At 37.7% G+C, this 18,129-nt stretch overlaps 1 protein-coding gene across 2 annotated transcripts in view; it reads left to right on the top strand.

Annotated features, from left to right (window-relative positions):
* Positions 1 to 6,240, top strand: part of LOC306867713 (rho guanine nucleotide exchange factor 18-like) — a 46,099-nt gene extending 39,859 nt beyond the window's left edge. For both annotated transcript variants that reach the window (XM_079413546.1, XM_079413545.1), the window contains 3 exons: positions 3,358 to 3,682; positions 3,770 to 3,883; positions 4,002 to 6,240. In XM_079413546.1, the coding sequence (XP_079269672.1) occupies positions 3,358 to 3,682; positions 3,770 to 3,883; positions 4,002 to 4,147 (585 nt within the window). In that variant the 3' untranslated portion in view covers positions 4,148 to 6,240. The remainder of the gene's footprint in view (positions 1 to 3,357; positions 3,683 to 3,769; positions 3,884 to 4,001) is intronic.
* The last annotated feature ends 11,889 nt before the right edge of the window (positions 6,241 to 18,129 follow it).

Genomic DNA, 18,129 nt, shown 5'->3' with positions numbered 1-18,129 from the left:
TTGTCTTTGTTTAGCATTTCCACCGTTCGCTCAACTAGTTTTATTATGCGCTGTATTGTTTTATTATTCATCACGCTGTCAGCTTTAATGACAGGTATATTGGGGGTTGTTTGACCTGTTCTTTTGTTACTGCCTTAGTCACTTCCGTATGTTAAACCATGGCTCAACTCTTAAGATAACGTTGAATTTTGGTCTTTAATGTGCTCCTCTCTCTCTCTCTCATTCATACACGCTCAACTTTGACCTCTTGCAACTTTTATGGCCGAGTATATTTTACCTTTGAAAGATTTATATTCTACATTCCTGTTTCCAGGGAGTCTGTATTTGTGATGCTTCGTCGTGAGGTAAAAACACCCAAAACAACCCTTCAGAAACAGGTATTTAGCACCATGATTTAAGAGCCAAGTTTTCAGCAGCGAGCCCTTCCGACCTGCCTGTGCACAGCAAATGTATATTTGCTCGAAGTATCCAGGGAAGTCTTGAGTTGGGAAAATCGCAACGTATAATTACCTGCCAGCACCCTTTCATTAATACCAGCGCTGGAATTCGGCCAATCTTAATTGTTTATGTGATGTCAGTCAAGTCTTTGTGCCGAAAATCTTGCACACCCCTCGCATTTTTAACGCTCTTGAAACCTTATATTTACTGAAGGCACCTTAAGGACTGGAAACAATGGAGCATCTGTGCTGGGATCCCAGCATTTGGGAAAAGTACTCATGCTCCACAAAGGCCACGCTGTATGATGGTTCAAGATGATGTCGCCCCGGGCCAGTTGGAGAAGTTCAGCCTTTTCCGACCTCTAGATCAGTGTTTCCCAATCCTGTTCCAACACTATAAAATTTGGATGTCTTCCTTATCTGACCAATCCATTTCAGGTGTTGGATCCTCTACTATTTGAGCTGATGAGTTGATTCAGTTGTTTGATTAGGTAGAGTTTGAAAATATGTAGGTTGGGAAACACTGCAGATGATTGAGGATCCCATAAGAACATCTCCCAATGTTTGAATGCTCTCCTTAACATTTTTTTTTGTAGAATGATGGAAATTAGAGGGTGCAATTACGACTTGAAGCATAATGAACAGATTCAGAAGTGTGGCTCTAGTTTCCATTACATCTGCTTTGAGGTGTAGAAGAGTTTGAAAATGTATTTTGTTGAGGTGTGTCCAGAAACAGTGTTGGGAAACTCTGCTCTATATCAGTGGTTCCCAACCATGTTCCTGAAGCCCATTTTAGTCTTGGAGTGATGACCTGAATTAGGTGTTTAATTAAAGGGTTCCTGTTATGCCCTTTTACAAAATTTTTAATTGGTTTTTGGGGTGTATTATAAGTTTTGATTTGAATTTGATAGATCACTCTTAATTGTTCGCATATTTTACATTATTGCAGCACCTCTCTTCCCAGTCTGTCTCAAACAACCCATTTACTTACTGTTTCTGTGAAACCCCTCCTTCCAAAATACAAAATGTGCTTTGATTGGTTAGCTGGCCCAATGTGTTGCGATTGGTGAACCGCTTGGAGTGTGTTCTGGAAATGTAACGTCCCTTACCATAATTGCGAGTTTAATCTGCTCAGATGTAAATATTAACAATGCCATCAATTTTGCCATATCAAAATATGCTCCCTTACTGGAAATTACATCACATGTCTGAAGCGCAAAACATACACCAGTGTTGGTTGGGCGTCAGGAACTCTAGATGATTGAGGATCCCAGAAGGACACCACCCAGTGTTTAGATGTTCTCCTTACCCAAATGTTTTGTGAAATTATGGAAATTGGAGGGTGTAATTGTGACTTGCAGAAGCATAATGTACTGATTGACGAGGGTGGCGCTAGTTTCAATTGCATCTTTGAGGCGTGGAGAATATTGGCCATTTTCACACCTTTTAAGTACTGTAGATGTGATAAACAGTTATATGATTATCCAATCTTTTCCATGAACTAAGGGTGTTGGTAACTTCATGGTTAATTGTTTGAACTCCTCTCGTACATTTTCAAGGTTCGTTCCTAGGTACATCCTAAAAATTGTATAATCAGACTTGCTTGCACCAGGTGGACTTTCCCTCCGAACAGTGTACAGTATGTCCTTTGGATGAAATGTTTTGTGAGAGAGGCTGCTCACTAACTGTTAGCTGCTGATGTGCATTAATAATCTTTTCCTCATGCTTAACTTAGATTGAAGATAGCTCCACATGAAAGGACTGTTACATTTTATGCCTGTGTTGACAGTGTGCTCAACGCGTCAAACGTCTTTTGTTCTGCACGCAAAGCAGCATGTGTTTTAAATTTAGCTTTGTCCTGTAAATCCCAAACTCTTCTGGATTTCCTACACAGCACATTAGCTCGGCATTTCCTGCGTCTCATGCTCAAAAATCTTGATCTTCAAAAGTGTTGATTTAAAAAAAATAATAATTTAAATGTAGAGGGTACATATTAAACATTTTGGCCATAATATGTAATTTAGGCTTTGTTCATTTAAAAGATGCATTCATCCAAAGTAATTTACATGTAATGAAGGACAACATGAATAGCAGTTCAAGACAAGTGATTTAGCACAACAATATTATCAAAGTTGTTTGAAGTTCTGCAGTTGGGACAATTGGTAGTTAATAAATTAATTTTACATACATTGTGCCATTGAGGTCAGTGCAACTAATTATGTGAAAATGGTTTCCTGTACAATTTAGATCCGTCTCACAGACAGAAAAGATTTCAGTGTAAATAAAGACATGTATTCTTTACATAAATTCAATAAATATAAATGGTTCAGAGATCTGTTCTTTTATAATCCGTCGTATTTGATTCTGTTGTAGTCCACTCTCATATAAATTGTTACATTCAGTTCAATATTTGTAAAGCTATTACTGGGTAAATTTTTGCATTCAATTCAGTTTTTCGTAAATCTGTGTATATTTTCATATTCAACTCAACTGTTCGTAAATCCGTTCTTGCGCAAGTTCCGACGTTTTTTGCATGAATTGTTGCATTTACATTTACATTTACATTTATTCATTTAGCTGACGCTTTTATCCAAAGCGACTTACAATTGCTATATATGTCAGAGGTCGCACGCCTCTGGAGCAACTAGGGTTTAAGTGTCTTGCTCAGGGACACATTGGTGTCTCACAGTGGATTCGAACCCGGGTCTCTCACACCAAAGGCATGTGTCTTATCCACTGCGCCATCTCTACCCCACCCCATTTGTTTCAGTTTTTCGTAAATCTGCTGTGTACATTGTCGCGTTCAACTCAATTGGTCATAAATCCATCGTCACATCACATATGTCAGTCCTGGTAGTGCTTCATTAATGATTGGATGAGACTATTGGTGCTAACATTTGCATTTCTCTTTGTGTTTTAGCTTTCCAGTTCCTCCAGCTTCAACGGTGAGCTGCTGCTCGGTGGAGCAGGGGACCGGACGCTTCCTCAAAAGTCACACCTGCGGGCCTCTCTCTCCGCATCCCCCGCCGACTACCCAGAGCGTCCCGAAGTCCACTCGCGCCGCGAGAGCTCCTGCGCCACCCTACCAGCCAAGACTGAGGTTCCCATCCATCTCATCAGCACCACAAACCAGCTGCACAAGCAGGGCAGCGTCCAGCAGCAGATACCAACCAAACTCGCCGCCCTCAGCAAGGGCAAGGAGAAGAGCGGGAAGGGCAAGAGTTCGCACCGCACCGACAGTTTGGGTTAGTACTGGTTCGTTTGCAACCACCAAATGATGTTCCTTGGGAGCAAATTTGCCGATTCCTAAATCCATCTTCGCTTTTTCATAGCTTCTGTTGACATGAAGCAGATGCTGCCCATCAAGCTGTCATCGAGGGATTCGGACGGAGGTCACAAAGCACGCCGGCCCATCAGCCCCCACCAACCTCAACATTCGCACTCAGGTAAGACAAACAACCGCACCCGACATTCCCGGCCGAGCCTGAACGAGCCGTATCCCGCTGTGTAAACAGTCATTAGGCCCAGCTGACAGGCCTGTTGTTTGGTTTGCTCGCCCTGCAGATTCCCTCAGCCCTCCAGACACGCATACGGATGCCCAGTCTAGCCTCGCACCCGCCGTTCTCAAAACCCACAACCAGACCTCCCAGCCCACCCTCACGTACACTATTGGCGACGAAGCCGCCAAGGAGGACGTAATCTTTTTCTGAGGCATCCGATGGGATGCAAAGACATTGCGTTAACGTTTCGGACGATATTTTACATAAGGAATGTGTTTTAATCCTCCTAGTTTTAACAACTAACAAGTTTTATTGAAGCCAGTAAATTACGACAAAGAAAAATGTGTTAGTTTATACGAAAAAAGGCTCAGTGTTTGTCCAGAAAACCCAAAGACTTTGACTTCCGAACGGGCGATATGAAGGACGAATGGATGTTTTTAGGTTGCTTATTGTTGTGGTGAGCAATTTTGCACAGCGGCAATGTCCCATTTAATTTCAAACACAGTATTTGGGACGACTGTTTTCTGTTGGATTTGTTCAGTTTCATTTTTGGGTCACTCTGGAACATTATTTCTCATGGAAAATGGCATACGTTGACATTTTTAAATTGAAGTCAGTTTTGACTGCACGCTGTGTAAGCTTTGCTGGATTTCAACTTGGATTATTTGATTTCACAAAAGCCAACTCCATTTCAGTGGTCATTTTATTCATGTGGCACATCTTTTTAGAGATTTCTTCCAAATGTTCACAGAAAAAATTAGGCAGCAGACATGAAGAGAATCCAAGATTTCATCAACCATTATTCTGTTTTTAATTTATATGTTAGTAGATCTTCCAAATGGAGAGAGCGGTTGATCGGAGTATTTTGAGATTGCTCAAATAGAAATCAGACGAAGGATACAAATGTCTTAAATGGTAAATGAACCTTGTTTTCACATTTTAAAATGATCAAAAAGTCAATTTAAAACATGACTTGGCTAAAATACGAACGACTGATTCTCATGAAAACTATTAAGGAATGTCCAGGTCATTATTTACCCTGAATTACCCCCCACAACCCCCCCCCCCCCCCAAAAAAAAGAAAAAATTAGTAAAACTAAAATTGTGTTATTTTGTTATTGTAATGTCATTTTCTGTCTTCATTTTGCCGTGCTGCAAAGAAAACATTTTAAAAATTATTTTAATTGTTTTTAATTTATTTTTAATAAAATTAACAAAATAGCTGCGTCTGAACAATTTGTTACTGTATCACAGTAATGAGAATTAGGTTTGTTTGTTTGTTGGTTTGCATAACGATATTGAGAACTTTTTCGATGAAAGGTTTAATTTCAAAATTTAAATTATCCTAAAATAGCTTTTACTGTCTTTTTTAGAGAAAAAATAAAATAAAAATATTATTTGGGGGTAAAATACGACATTAATGTACACAGTTCATTTAAGTTTAGTGCCAAATATATTTAAATATTTTGGTAGATGTATACACGGTTTTAATTTATTAAAAAAAATTTTAACAAACTTGACTTTGTTTCCTTACCCATCCTAGTTATTTCCACATTCAAGAAGGAAAACTTCGTTTTAATCTTGTTTCCTTTAAACACATTTAACATTTTTGCATTTCCTCCTTTCTTATGACCCACATTCATTTCATTCCATGTCTAAATTAAGTCTCTAAAGTTGTCAAGCATTTCCTCTGTTCTCAAGCTGACCACACAAACAGCATGTGTGATGTAATACTTTGGATTTCAGAGTAATGCCACCAAAGACTAGGATTTAAACCACTCCATTTCTAAATCTAACCTATGAGCTGCGAATATAATGCATCCCTGATGTCAGTTTCCTGCGACCATGTGACTTATATGTATATGTTGTACATAGTTTCCTTTTAACATAGACGAGATGTAGATATTATGCAAGGATGTCATATGACCACTGAAATTACAGATGGATCATTTGTCTTGTTTGTCATTGAGTGTTTTTATTTCAGTTCAAAAACAACCCATAATGCATTGCTTTTTGATAACAAAGTATTTTTGACATTGTGTTTATAAAAAATGGCTTGATTTGATATTCATCCTACATTTTGAGTTTCTAGGTCCAATACGTTTCCTTGGTGCAAGTGAAGGGATATTTTCACACTGTAGCAGATCGGCTTTGACTCTTAATGACGTGTAAATAAACGTCACATGATGTTGATGACCTAATAGTGAAGATGGTGACTAAATGCTGTTTGTCTCACTCCTTTAGCTGCAGCGCACTTTATCGCAGAATTAATAATTTTCTTTGATTTGTTCAACTGTGAGCTTAAAAAAAAAAAAAAAATCATGTCGCTTTAAATTGTCACTTGATCCGGCCGGCATTCATTGTGGCTGTAACTTCTTGGTGTCTGTGATTGTACGACATAATTGTAGACATTACGTGAAGAGGATTTCTTGTCAAATATTGTTGTCAATGTGTCTAAAAACTATGATTTTTCTGTTTCCAGTTACACTAGCCACTTTTCAATACCAGCAAACTTTAAGGGGGACCCTAAGTGTTAATATTTGTGTCTTAAGTTTTTAGCACGCAAGGCCAGTTTTTTTTTTACCACAGCATTGTACTTACTCTACTGAAGAAAAATAAAAAAACTTGTGAACACTTAAAACTGCTGCCTTTTAGAGACATTTTAGTAAAAATGTGGAAAAACAATCTGACTCTGAGTCTTCACTCTTATTCAAACCTCAGTGTATCTGTGTATGGAAAAAAAAAAAAAAACTTTTGAAGAGCACACTTCGTAGAATACTGTATCCCACAACGCAATGTGCCCAACCTGTCCTTCCATTTCACATTGAATGAACCGTAAGTAATCAAGTGCAATGTCTAACGTATTTTTTGACTCCTTATTTGCGAAAACCTACAATATTTTTACGCAAAATTAAAAATGGAAACTTAAGTTTCATGTGAGAAATAACTTGGAGGCCACTCAATTGGTTAAACATAATAAGAAGGTCATGTGACAAACGTGGAATACTGATTTTTTTAAATGTTTACAAATGCATAATGTACAGTTTTAACCATATTTCACAGAATATGAGTCCCTTTTTATCATCTGAAATGAAAGTGCAATTAACATACACAAAATGCACACATTTGTCCTAAGTTTTTGTAGTTTCAGCCTCACATTAAATTCATTTATGCTTGTCGTATGTAACTTTTTTTGTTTTGTTTATAAAGACTTTTACAATTTATTTTTGTTTCATACTTTTCGTTCCTGATCTGTCTAAATACTGTTAAATTTAAGTGAGGGGGGGGGGGGCTAAATCACATTTATAGTTTATAATGTTTCAATTTTATTTTAAGGTATTTGACATTTTCTTATTGTAATAAAATGTAACTTACAAATTGATGTGACTATCTTGTGTTTTTTTTTTTTTCACAACAATGCAATTTCGACCAGTGCAACTTCCAGAAAAAGCGGTAAGTATCTTTTTTTTTTTTTTTTTTTTTGTTAAATAGTACCACCCAGTATCCACCTTTTTTTTTTTTCAATGCAGGTGTAAGCTTTTTTTTTTTTTTTTTTTTTTTTCAAATGTGCGAGACTTCTGATTCAATAGAAACTTCAAACCAGTGTGTTTATAATTAAGACAATTTATTAAAATGCTATGCTATAAGAAATACCAGTTCGCAATATCAAGCAGTGTAACGCGCAATTTTATGGAGGCCCGTTTCTGCCACTGAATAGAAAAATAAAAAGGTAATTGCGACTTTTTATCTCCCAATTCTGACTTTTTTTCTCAGAATTGCGAGTTTATATCATATATCTCTAACATATCAGTCTTTTTATCAGAGTTTATATCACGCAATTCTGACTTTATACCTCGCAATTGGAGTTTATATCTCAAAATTCTGAGAAAAAAAGTCAGAATTGCAAGTTTTTATCTCGCAATTGTGACTTTATAGCTCGCAGTTATGAGTGTATATCACGCAATTCTGTGAAAAAAAGTCGGAATTGTGAGTTTATATCACGCAATTCTGTGAAAAAAAGTCGGAATTGTGAGTTTATATCACGCAATTCTGTGAAAAAAAGAATTGTGAGAAAATATCGCAATAACCTTTTTTTTTTTTATTATTCTTTATTCAGTGGCAGAAACGGGCTTCCATACAAATTTGCATCGCTATTAATGACTGGAAGTGAATGAAACCGGAAGTCTCGCACATACAAGGTGCTAAATAAGGCGGTTACAGTAGTATATACTGCGTAGTACGCTATTATTCCGTTGCAATTGAAGTTGACCACAGAGGAAACTGTAAAGCATGTAAAACACTGTAGAGATCAGTGCTTATGTTATTCTATGTTCTCTGCGGGGCGGTATCTTCGGACAATATGATTTTATTTCCATCTCTCTCTCTGCTCGTGTTGCGTCTGTTGATTCTGGCCCGTTTCTCACAGGAAAACAGACGGAGCCCAACTTAACAGGACCTGGTGTCCGTCTCTCAGGCCATGCTAATTGTAGTGCTGTGGCAGAACACGGCTATTTTCAGGTGTTGTGGTTTTCCTTTTATCCAATCCGGATCTGACAGCCGTGTGTCCAGTAATTCTTTACCAGATGATGTCTTTTGCTTTTGTCTTTGGAAATGGTTTTCTGTCTTCTGTCTGTCTTGTGCTTGGTTAATTTTAGACGCTGTGCTACGAGACAACCCCTGTCTGGTTCACAAGTGTCTGTAGTCACGTCACGTTTTTAATAGCAGTTATTTTCTGCAAAGACCTCTGTCCGCAAAAGAAAACAAACCTCATGCTGCTGGCTAGTCGTCTTGGCTGTGAAAGTAGCCAGTATTTGACTGGCAATTTGAAGAATTAGTCACGCTAAATACGTGCTCCAGACAACAAAATTAGTAGGGATTATGTAATATGTTAATATATATTGTTTAGTATAAATTGGTTAATTTGATATCACTGTAGGCCTACTTGTTGTGCCATATTGATCACTTAACTATGTTGATTAAAGAGCATGTGAAACAAACATTATGCAACAAAACTTTGAATATGTTTCTTTCTTTGTGTAATGTGAACAACTGGTAAGGTCTCACATACTTTTTATCTTGTTTTTTTTTTGTCACGCATATGACAGTTGTTGTATGCTGTTCCCGCCTCTTTTTGAATCAAATGTAACCGAAAAGTGATTGGCTATTTAGTGAGGGAATCTGATTCAAACTGCTAACTCACAAAGATTTAACTGATTAATAGGAGACTTCTGTTCCCTAATTCAACATCTTAGCTTGCATCGTATTCATATAACAGAACGTTATTTTTTTATGGTTTGTTTTTGGTTAGCCAGGAAAGTTTTCTTAACGGACATAGAACGTTCGTTTTTGGTTTATAGAACGTTATTCTAACGTTTCCCTGACCTATTTACTCCAGTATGATCACTCCACTGTAGGTCAGTAATCATCCAGCACTCTCGACCCAGTATAGTAGAAGTGGCATGGAAATTATATGGACCCCTAATCAATATTATAAAATCCATATCTTGTTTTTATCTATTGTTTAAGCAATAAAAATAATCGGAGCACATCAACTATCATGTAAGATTAAATCCGTCCATAACGGAGTAAGTTAGCTACCCAGATTTTACTTCTTCAGCACCAAATAAAAATAGCTTCACACAATGTATGTCTTATAAAATATGACAGATATTAAAAAAGAATAAAAAAATTACTTGACTTAAAGAAGGATATCAGTACATTAATTTCTTACCACAGAAGTGTGCAGTTTGTACTCCTCTTTTGATCCGTAAACAAAAACTTCTCGCTTAACATCATGTTCTCTTCAGTTAGGCATGTCAAATCCCTCCGATATCATATTTACTGTCATAACTATATTAATTTTAAGTAATCATTCAATAAACGAGCGAGTACGAGTAAATGACCGTTAATTTTTATATTCCGCGATCGCGCGCCTCTTCGTGGAAGACAGTAGAAAGCGCGTGCTGGAGCAGCGCGTGCAGATCAGAGGCGCGCACGCAGTAAATGAAGATGAAACAAACCCACGAATTTATTATTTCTGTCATCACTCCCTGCTTAATCTTGGCTTAATATTACAAGTTACATGTTTTGATTGATATAATTTTTGTATTTTAATAAATGCTGCATTCAACGAATTTCAGGTCATTACACAATAAATCATCGTTTTCATTGAAAAGATCGTTTTACAGGGTTATAAAAAATAACTTAAACCTATTGTTCTCTAAAATTATTATTATTTTTTCTTTAAGTAATAACCACGATGCAACGTTCTGGGAACGTTATTTTATGGTTACAAAAAAATAACCTAAAAAGAACGTTCCCCTAACGTTAGTATTTGGTTCCCAAAACAATAACCAAACGGGAACCAAAAACTAACGTTAGGGGAACGTTCTGTGGGTTTCTGCCACATAATTTTAAAAAAAAGGAAAAGACTGTTTTTCTCGCAATTTTAAATCTGTATCGCACAATTCTGAGTTGATTTCTTGCAATTATGAGAATAAAACTCAAAAATTGTGAGCTATAAATGTGGAATTCTGACTTTATATCTCGCAGTTCTATTATGAGTTTTTCTCTGAATTTTGAATTTACATCTCATAATTCGGTTAGTTTTTTTAATTTCATCATAGAATAAAACATAAATTGTGACATTTTATCGCAATTAGTTTTTCTCACAATTACCAGTTTATCTATCAAAATTCAGACTTCTCAAACTTTATATCTCGCAATTGTAATTTAGCATCTCAGACTCTGACTTTTTTCTCAGAATTGCTTTCATTCTGAGTTTATGCAATTCCGAGAAAAGGCAGAATTGTGAGATATAAATTCAGAATTGCGATTTTAAAAAGTCTGAATTGTGAGGGTAAAAACTTGCAGTTGCCTTTTTATTTTATTTTTTAATCTGAGGAAGCAACAGGTTTACTTAAGTGCATATGGATGTACAAAAAGTATTTAAAAAAGTGATTAAATTATTGTTGCAGTTTTTTATTTATGTGAATAATTTGAATAAATTGCAAGCAGTTTAGTCACAGCCAATGCGGAGCCCTGCTTTTGACTAGAATTCTTTATTTACCCTTAATAACGTAAGAACTTCCTACAATCTGCCTGCATTATTCTCAGTGTTGATGTGCTAATTTGGTAGACAGCCTGCTAGACTAACACTTTTACAAGCAAGATAGTGTCTAAAATAAATATCCCTCTCTCTCAGTTACATAACAGCTCTGCAAAGTCTGCACCAGCGATCATGTCCCATGCAGGCCATATAACTTACTGTCATCACCCCATAAAAATAAATGTGTATTATTTCTTTCTGTGTCCATGGAAACAACTTTAATGATTTTGTTTTATTGCTTTTCGGTAGTACTTTGTAGTGTTTAAAGAACACCTGTTGTAAAATGACTGAGATTATTGTACAATGGTGGTGAATGAAGTTATTGTTCTTTGTTTATCATCATGAAAAAATGAAATCTGGCCGGGAAGATAAGGTTACTGCTGACTGATAGTACGCCACAACACACACTGAGTTTATTCATAAGTTTGTAGAGGTGTAATCCAATGAAGTGGCCTGCGAAGAATCTGCTGTCATTAGTAAAATCTTTGTGTATTTAGTTACAGGCCAGAAAGTCTTTTTTTGGGATTGTTTGTGTGCACGGTGATCTGTGATTAAAAACGCTTGTATGCTGTAGTCCTTGTGCCAAATAGCTGTTGAAAAAGAGTCTAAGATTCTTGCCAAGCCGAATCATCTATAAATGTCAATGGCCTGTGTGACTGAGTGCTGTTGGCTGTTTATTTGTCGTCCGGCCTGTTTGGTTGCATGGGGATTTTTACTGCTGCTTAGTTTGATAGCTGGTAAACCTGTCAGTTATTTGTTTTGATTAATTGGGTAAAGGTGCACATTGTTATTTTTAGCATCCTATTGAAAAATGTTATTCTAGAGTTTCAAATGAAAGGCTTAAAATGTCAACATGAAGTTTTTCATGAAGTATAACAATTGTGTGTATAAATTGTTACAGTTGTTACGTAAATTGATTTTATTATGCATCATTTGTACCTTGTGTAGAAACATTCTTATAAATTGTTGGCATTAGGAAAAATGCATTTTTGATATTTGGGAAACCTGAAAATTACATATGAGCAATGAATTTCTTTGTAAATTGTTTGTAAAACCAGTAAGTAAATTGTTACCATTACCAACAATTATGTAAAAATGGTTTCACAATTGAATTACACAGAAATTAGTTGATTTTGTTTTTCATGAATGAGGCCTAATATGTGCATAAAATACTTAAATATAAATATTACAATATACTGTCATGGCCAAAAATATTGGCACCCTTGGTAAATATGATCAAAGGCGACTGTGAAAATGAATCTGCATTGTTATTCCTTTTGATCTTTTATTTAAAACATTCACAAAAATCTAACCTTTCATTGGATAAGAATTTAAAATGGGGGGAGGGGGGATATCATTATGAAATAAATGTTTTTCTCAAATACACATTGGACACAATTATTGGCACCCCTAGAAACTCTTATGAGTAAAATATCTCTGAAGTATATTCCCATTCATATTCACAATTTTGAGCACTCCAGGGTGATTATGAACATGAGATTATCCAGCCATGGCTTCCTGTTTCACAGAAATATAAATAGGGAAGAAACAAAGCCCAAATTCCCTTAATCATCCATCACAATGAGAAAAAAACAAATAATATATTTCTGATGTGCAGCAAAAGATAATTGAGCTTCACAAATTAGTGAAGTGGCTATAAGAAAATAGCTAGAGCAGCGAAAATTCCCATTTCCACCATCAGGGCAATGATGCAAACACTCAAGATGGGTTTGGTGAACACAGGGATAAAAAGTACCCCATGTGTACAATGAAATATACTGCTGTATTTTTGATGTTGTCGGGCTATATTTCTGCTGGAGGTCCTGGACATCTTGTTTAGATACATGGCATCATGGATTCTATCAAATACCAACAGATAAAAAAATCAACAAGTGACTGACTCTGTTAAAAATCTTATAATGAGCCATGTTTGGATCTTCCAACCGTACAATAATCCAAACACAAACCTCAAAAACAACGGGTCACTGAGCACAAAACCAAGCTTCTGCTGGCCATTCCAGTGCTCTGACCTGAACCCTGTAGAAAATGAGTGAGGTGAACTGAAGAGAAGAAGCACTATCATGGATCTGGGAATCTGAAGGATCTGGAGTGATTCTGGATGAAGGAATGGTCTCTGATCTCTTGTCAGGTGTTCTCTAACCTCATCAGGCATTATAGGAGAAACTTTAGAGCTGTTAAACTGGCAAATGGAGGTTTCAAAAAGTAATTAAAGGGTGCCGTTATAATAACAAAAGGGTGCCGTTAATTGTGGCCAATGTGTATTAGAGAAAAACATTTATTTCATAATGATATTTCCCCCCATTTTAAATTCTTATTCTCCAATGCAAGGTTAGATTTTTGTGAATTTTTAAAATAAAAGCTCAAAAGGATTAAAAATGCAGATTAAGTTTCACAGCCGCCTTTGATCATATTTACCAAGGGTGCCGATATTTTTGGCCATGACTGTAGGAGCACAGACCTGAATAAATGCTAACAGTATTTATTTATTTTCATTTGCGGTTTGAAAATGGTTGCTGCAACAACTATTTTCAAACCAAAACTGTAAGCACATTATGCTTACCAAAAAAATTTTAATCTATGCATCAACATGAGATGCGAGGGGAAAAAAATATTTCAATGCTTTTGCATTCATTTGCAAAACTTTTGCGTTCTCTCACAAAAGTGTTGTGTTCCCCTGAGAAACTTCACAAAATGTTTTGATTCTTTCGCAAAACTTGCATTCCCCAAAGAAATTTGTTCACTCACAAAACCTTTGAGTGTTCTATTGCATTTCCCTAAGTAACTTTGCATTTTCTTGCAAAACATTCCCATTCTTTTGCAAAACTCTTCTGTTCTCCCTGAAAAATTTGGTTCCCCTTAAAAACTTCGCATTCATTCACAAAACAATTGCGTTCCCCTGAGAAACTTTGCGTTCTTTCGCAAAACTATTGCGTTGACCTGAGAAACTTTGCGGTTGTTTGCAAAATCAATGTGGTATAGTTTTTTTCCTTCTGCTTATATTCTTAAGTAAACACAAAGTTTTTCTGGAAAACACAAAATATTTGCGAGAAAATGCAAAAGCATTTAAACAATTTTCTCTCCTATCTTTTTTTCCTGTGCAATTCCTTTCTTTTTTTTGAGCATGTTTTTTTTTTTTGGTAATTTTATTGATAGATTGTGCATTTTATTCCTAGAGGGGAGAGTAGACTGAAAAAATATTGGGAAGAGATGGGGGAACTGGATTGGGACATAATGCCGGATTGATCAAACCTGATTTGATCCTGATTTGAAAACCTAATTTATCCTTATATTTAAAAAAAATTCTGTAAAAATATTTAATTATGACAATTTCTTCTTTTTTTCTCAAAAAGTGACTTCCATTTAAAAAATTGGGTTTGAGTTTACTAAAGACATCTTTGGCTCATCAAAAATTTCCAAAAAATTGATATGCTACAGGAAATGATTGAGCTTCTAACAGAAACAAACCACATGATGTTAGATGTGCATCATATGGTGCTACACACAAAAAGCCAAGGAACGTCCTTGCCCGCAGCTGCTTCATTAACCTTGCGAGTTAGAGAGGCTGACACCCCAACACCCTAGAGACGGGCGCAGACAGACGCCTCACTTCCTTTTGTTGTATTATTCATCCCAATGTCACTTTTCGAGTGCCTTTTCAGTTGAGAGGCCCGTAATTATCAACCGGGCCCATATCTGGATGGGCATATTCGAGAAGAGACCATCTGCCCCACCCCATCTGAATCACACAATGGTCCAATTACAGCTCTGTTGTCCCATCCTAGAGATACGATTCACTCTCATTCCATCTTGTTTTTTCTTTCCTCCAGCAAATAGCATCGAATCCCACTCATCCCAAACAAACAAGAGGCATTATGGTGATGAGGAACTATTTCAAGCATCCAAACACGTGAAACGTCCATGGAATGTTTGTGATTAAGATCTGTGGCATGTAAAGCCGCTATCTTTGTCACCATTTGAGCTAAGGGGTGAAGAATTCACTTCCCACATTGGGAAATCTTCACAAACTATTACAAATATCAACATTCTTCTGTTGAACAATTATCATCATGTTTTTCACCTTCACCAGAAACTTCTTCAATTTTGAATTTAGCAACCTTTCAGAACCTTTGTGTCTGTCGACTACTGCGAGTCGAGAAATGTTTTATATTCGATGCTACGCCTCAACCTGAGGCCATCGACTGCAAAAGGCTGAGCATCAAAGCTTGGCGTCACATATTAACATTCACTGTTAATCAGAGCGCCGCTAGATCTGTCAGCGAAGCTTCTGTCCACGCCGCCCCTCCCAGCCCACCCCCCTGCTGTTCGGTGTAATTACTCCATTGTGTAAATCCCCAAAACACTGTTCCTCTCTGCTGGCCGTTTTTGTCGGTACGCTCACAGAAGTCTCTTGCTTCAATTTTAGAGACTCAAATTCCTGTGCATAATTGTTTTCACAAATAACCGGCTTCTTTTATGGCGTCTAGACAAAGAGATGTTTTGGCAAGGCGGATGGAGGCACCCACCTCATTGTGTTTAATGCCGAGTGATGTGCATTTTACTGAGGGAAGATTTATGCGTGCGCTACAGAAGAACCTGCGATGCATGTTAAAGAGTGTCAGTTGCCCCGAGTTCTCGTCATCAATTAACATTTTTCAAAGCATTTTTGAAAATTCTAGGTTTTTTGGGTCAGTTCTCTTTTACTGTTATACAACAAACTGTAGATATACTAATTAATTGCAATGAAGACTGCATGAGTACTGATGTATTTAAAGCTGACATAATATCTATCTATCTGTCTAACTTAAAGAATTTTTGCCTTTCAGGCAAGGCTTTGTCAAGCCAACATCATGGTTTGTATTGACGAACAGTACAAACAATACAATTAGGTAGTTATAGCCTAATGGTTAGAGTTGGACTTGTAACCCGAAGGCCAGGGGTTCGAGTCTCAGTACCGGCAGGAATTGTAGGTGGGGGGAGTGAATGACCAGCGCTCTCTTCCACCTTCAACACCCACTGAGGTGCCCTTGAGCAAGGCACCAAAACTCCCATTGCTCCCAATTGTTGGGTGCCGTAGCAAGAAATGCCCACTGCTCCGGGTGTGTGTTTAAAGTTATGCAACACATTTTAATCAAGGTGATCATTTCATGTATTATCACAGAATTGCTTAACACATCTTGAGGTATGTCTAAATTCTGTTTATGCCATAGTGTAGTGGCTCCCTCCAGTTACACCACAGGACTTTGAGGAACCACTAAAACCATTAAACGTTCCCGACAGATCACATCACGACTTGACTGAAGGAAAGTACCTGTGCCCAGACACCACAGACGCACATAGACATCAGCACTTTGAGCTGCCTGTGGTCAAAGACGGCCTGAATTGCATCTGTTTGTGGCCACATTTTACCAACGTGTTGCTTTGACTTGTCTGCTGGTGTCGACAACTACAAATTTCTTGCATTTCTCAAGGAATGGGAGTTGCTGTGTTGGTTGGGCAATAAACCTCAACTTGAACAGAGCCTAAGGGGTCTAATTTTCTCTGAGGATAAGAAACAAGATGTGCTTTGCCGGAGGTTCCTGCTGGGTGCAAAATAACATTTGTGTTGGTGCATTGATTTACAGATTCTGAGGAGGTGGGCGGTTGGAAAGGACGCTTCTGGCCCAAACCCTCGAGGTAAGATCCCCGTGGGGGGCAACTATTGGAAGCTGATTTTCCACTAATGCAGGATCTTTGTGTTCCTGGAGGCCCCCCAGCTGCATGCATCAGCCTGGCAGACACACGCCAGTACTTAGGTGAAGGGGGGTTTCGACCCCTGTCCCCTCCTTAGTGTCCGTTCTACCCAAATGCGTCCTTTCTTCTCAGGGTTACGACGAGCGTTAACCAACTACACTCACTGAAGCAGACTACACCAACCGCCCCCTCTTTCTGTCCACGCTGTGGCAGTCCTTCCTTTCCAGACCGCGTTGGCTAGTCCTTTTGTCTTCTGCCAAGTTTCAAACGTCTATTTATGCGCAACGCATTAATTGCGTTGCCGGCGGAATCTTTTTGAATTCGGCGGTTTTTCATTTTGCATGACAATGGAGCTTTTGAAGAGTCTCACAAAAACACTCTAGCACCCGCACACATCCTGCCAGGATCCCTTTGAAAGGAAGATGTCTCGATCCCGTGCCTTTTTTGTGTTTGGCTGCATTCATTCAAATGCTGCTTCCCATCTGCGCTCACACCTGAAGCACTTAGCGGGTCGACATGCTCAGCTGGAACACGGTGCTTGTGATGAATGAAGTTTATTTTTTGCCGCCTTTTTCCATTGTTCCAGTACACCAAAGCCAGCAATGCAGCCTATATAATATTGTACAACCAATTTTTATCTGGAGGATAAACAGCAAAGACATTTTTTCAGTCTGTTTTGCTCATATTTAGTAGATCTAAGTATTAAAATTATCTCAATAACCTTCAAACTTCGAAAGGATTTGTAAGCCAACTGCAAAGTTTGTTAACTTTCCTGTTCTAGTTGAAACCGTCACAAAGGCTTCAGTAGTTGCAAAATCGTTTTTACAAAGACATCTGTCTAGAAAACCCAGTTTTCTTCCCCATGGGATCGTGCCCAGCTGCTTTTAGGGATTTCTCCCATCTGGCATCTCTGATCGGATCTATTAGTGCATGGACCCGTGGCTTTTGACCTCCACATGCATAACTTATTCAAGAGTGTCTGGCGGGCATCAGGCCAGTTCTTACTTTCAGTATCAATGTCTTTTTCAACCAGTCTCCTGGAGCTCAGCCATGGATTTGGTTTGGAAATGACTGAATTGCTTGAGATGTAATAGGAATGTTTGATTTCATCACTCAACGTTGATATCTCAAAGGAATAGTTAAACCAAAAATTAAAAATAGCTGAAAATATACTCACCCTCAGGCCAGATGAGTTTGTTTCTTAAGCTAAATGGATTTGGAGAAATGTAGTATTGGATCACTTGCTCACCAATGGATCCTCTGCAGTGAATGGGTGCCGTCAGAATGGGAGTCCAAACACCTGATAAAAACACCTTAATAATCCACAAATATT

This window comes from Barbus barbus (assembly GCF_936440315.1).
Source record: "Barbus barbus genome assembly, chromosome: 49".
Lineage (NCBI taxonomy): Eukaryota > Metazoa > Chordata > Actinopteri > Cypriniformes > Cyprinidae > Barbus > Barbus barbus.
Note: the sequence above shows the minus strand (reverse complement) of the source record. Positions and strands in the feature narration are given on the sequence as shown.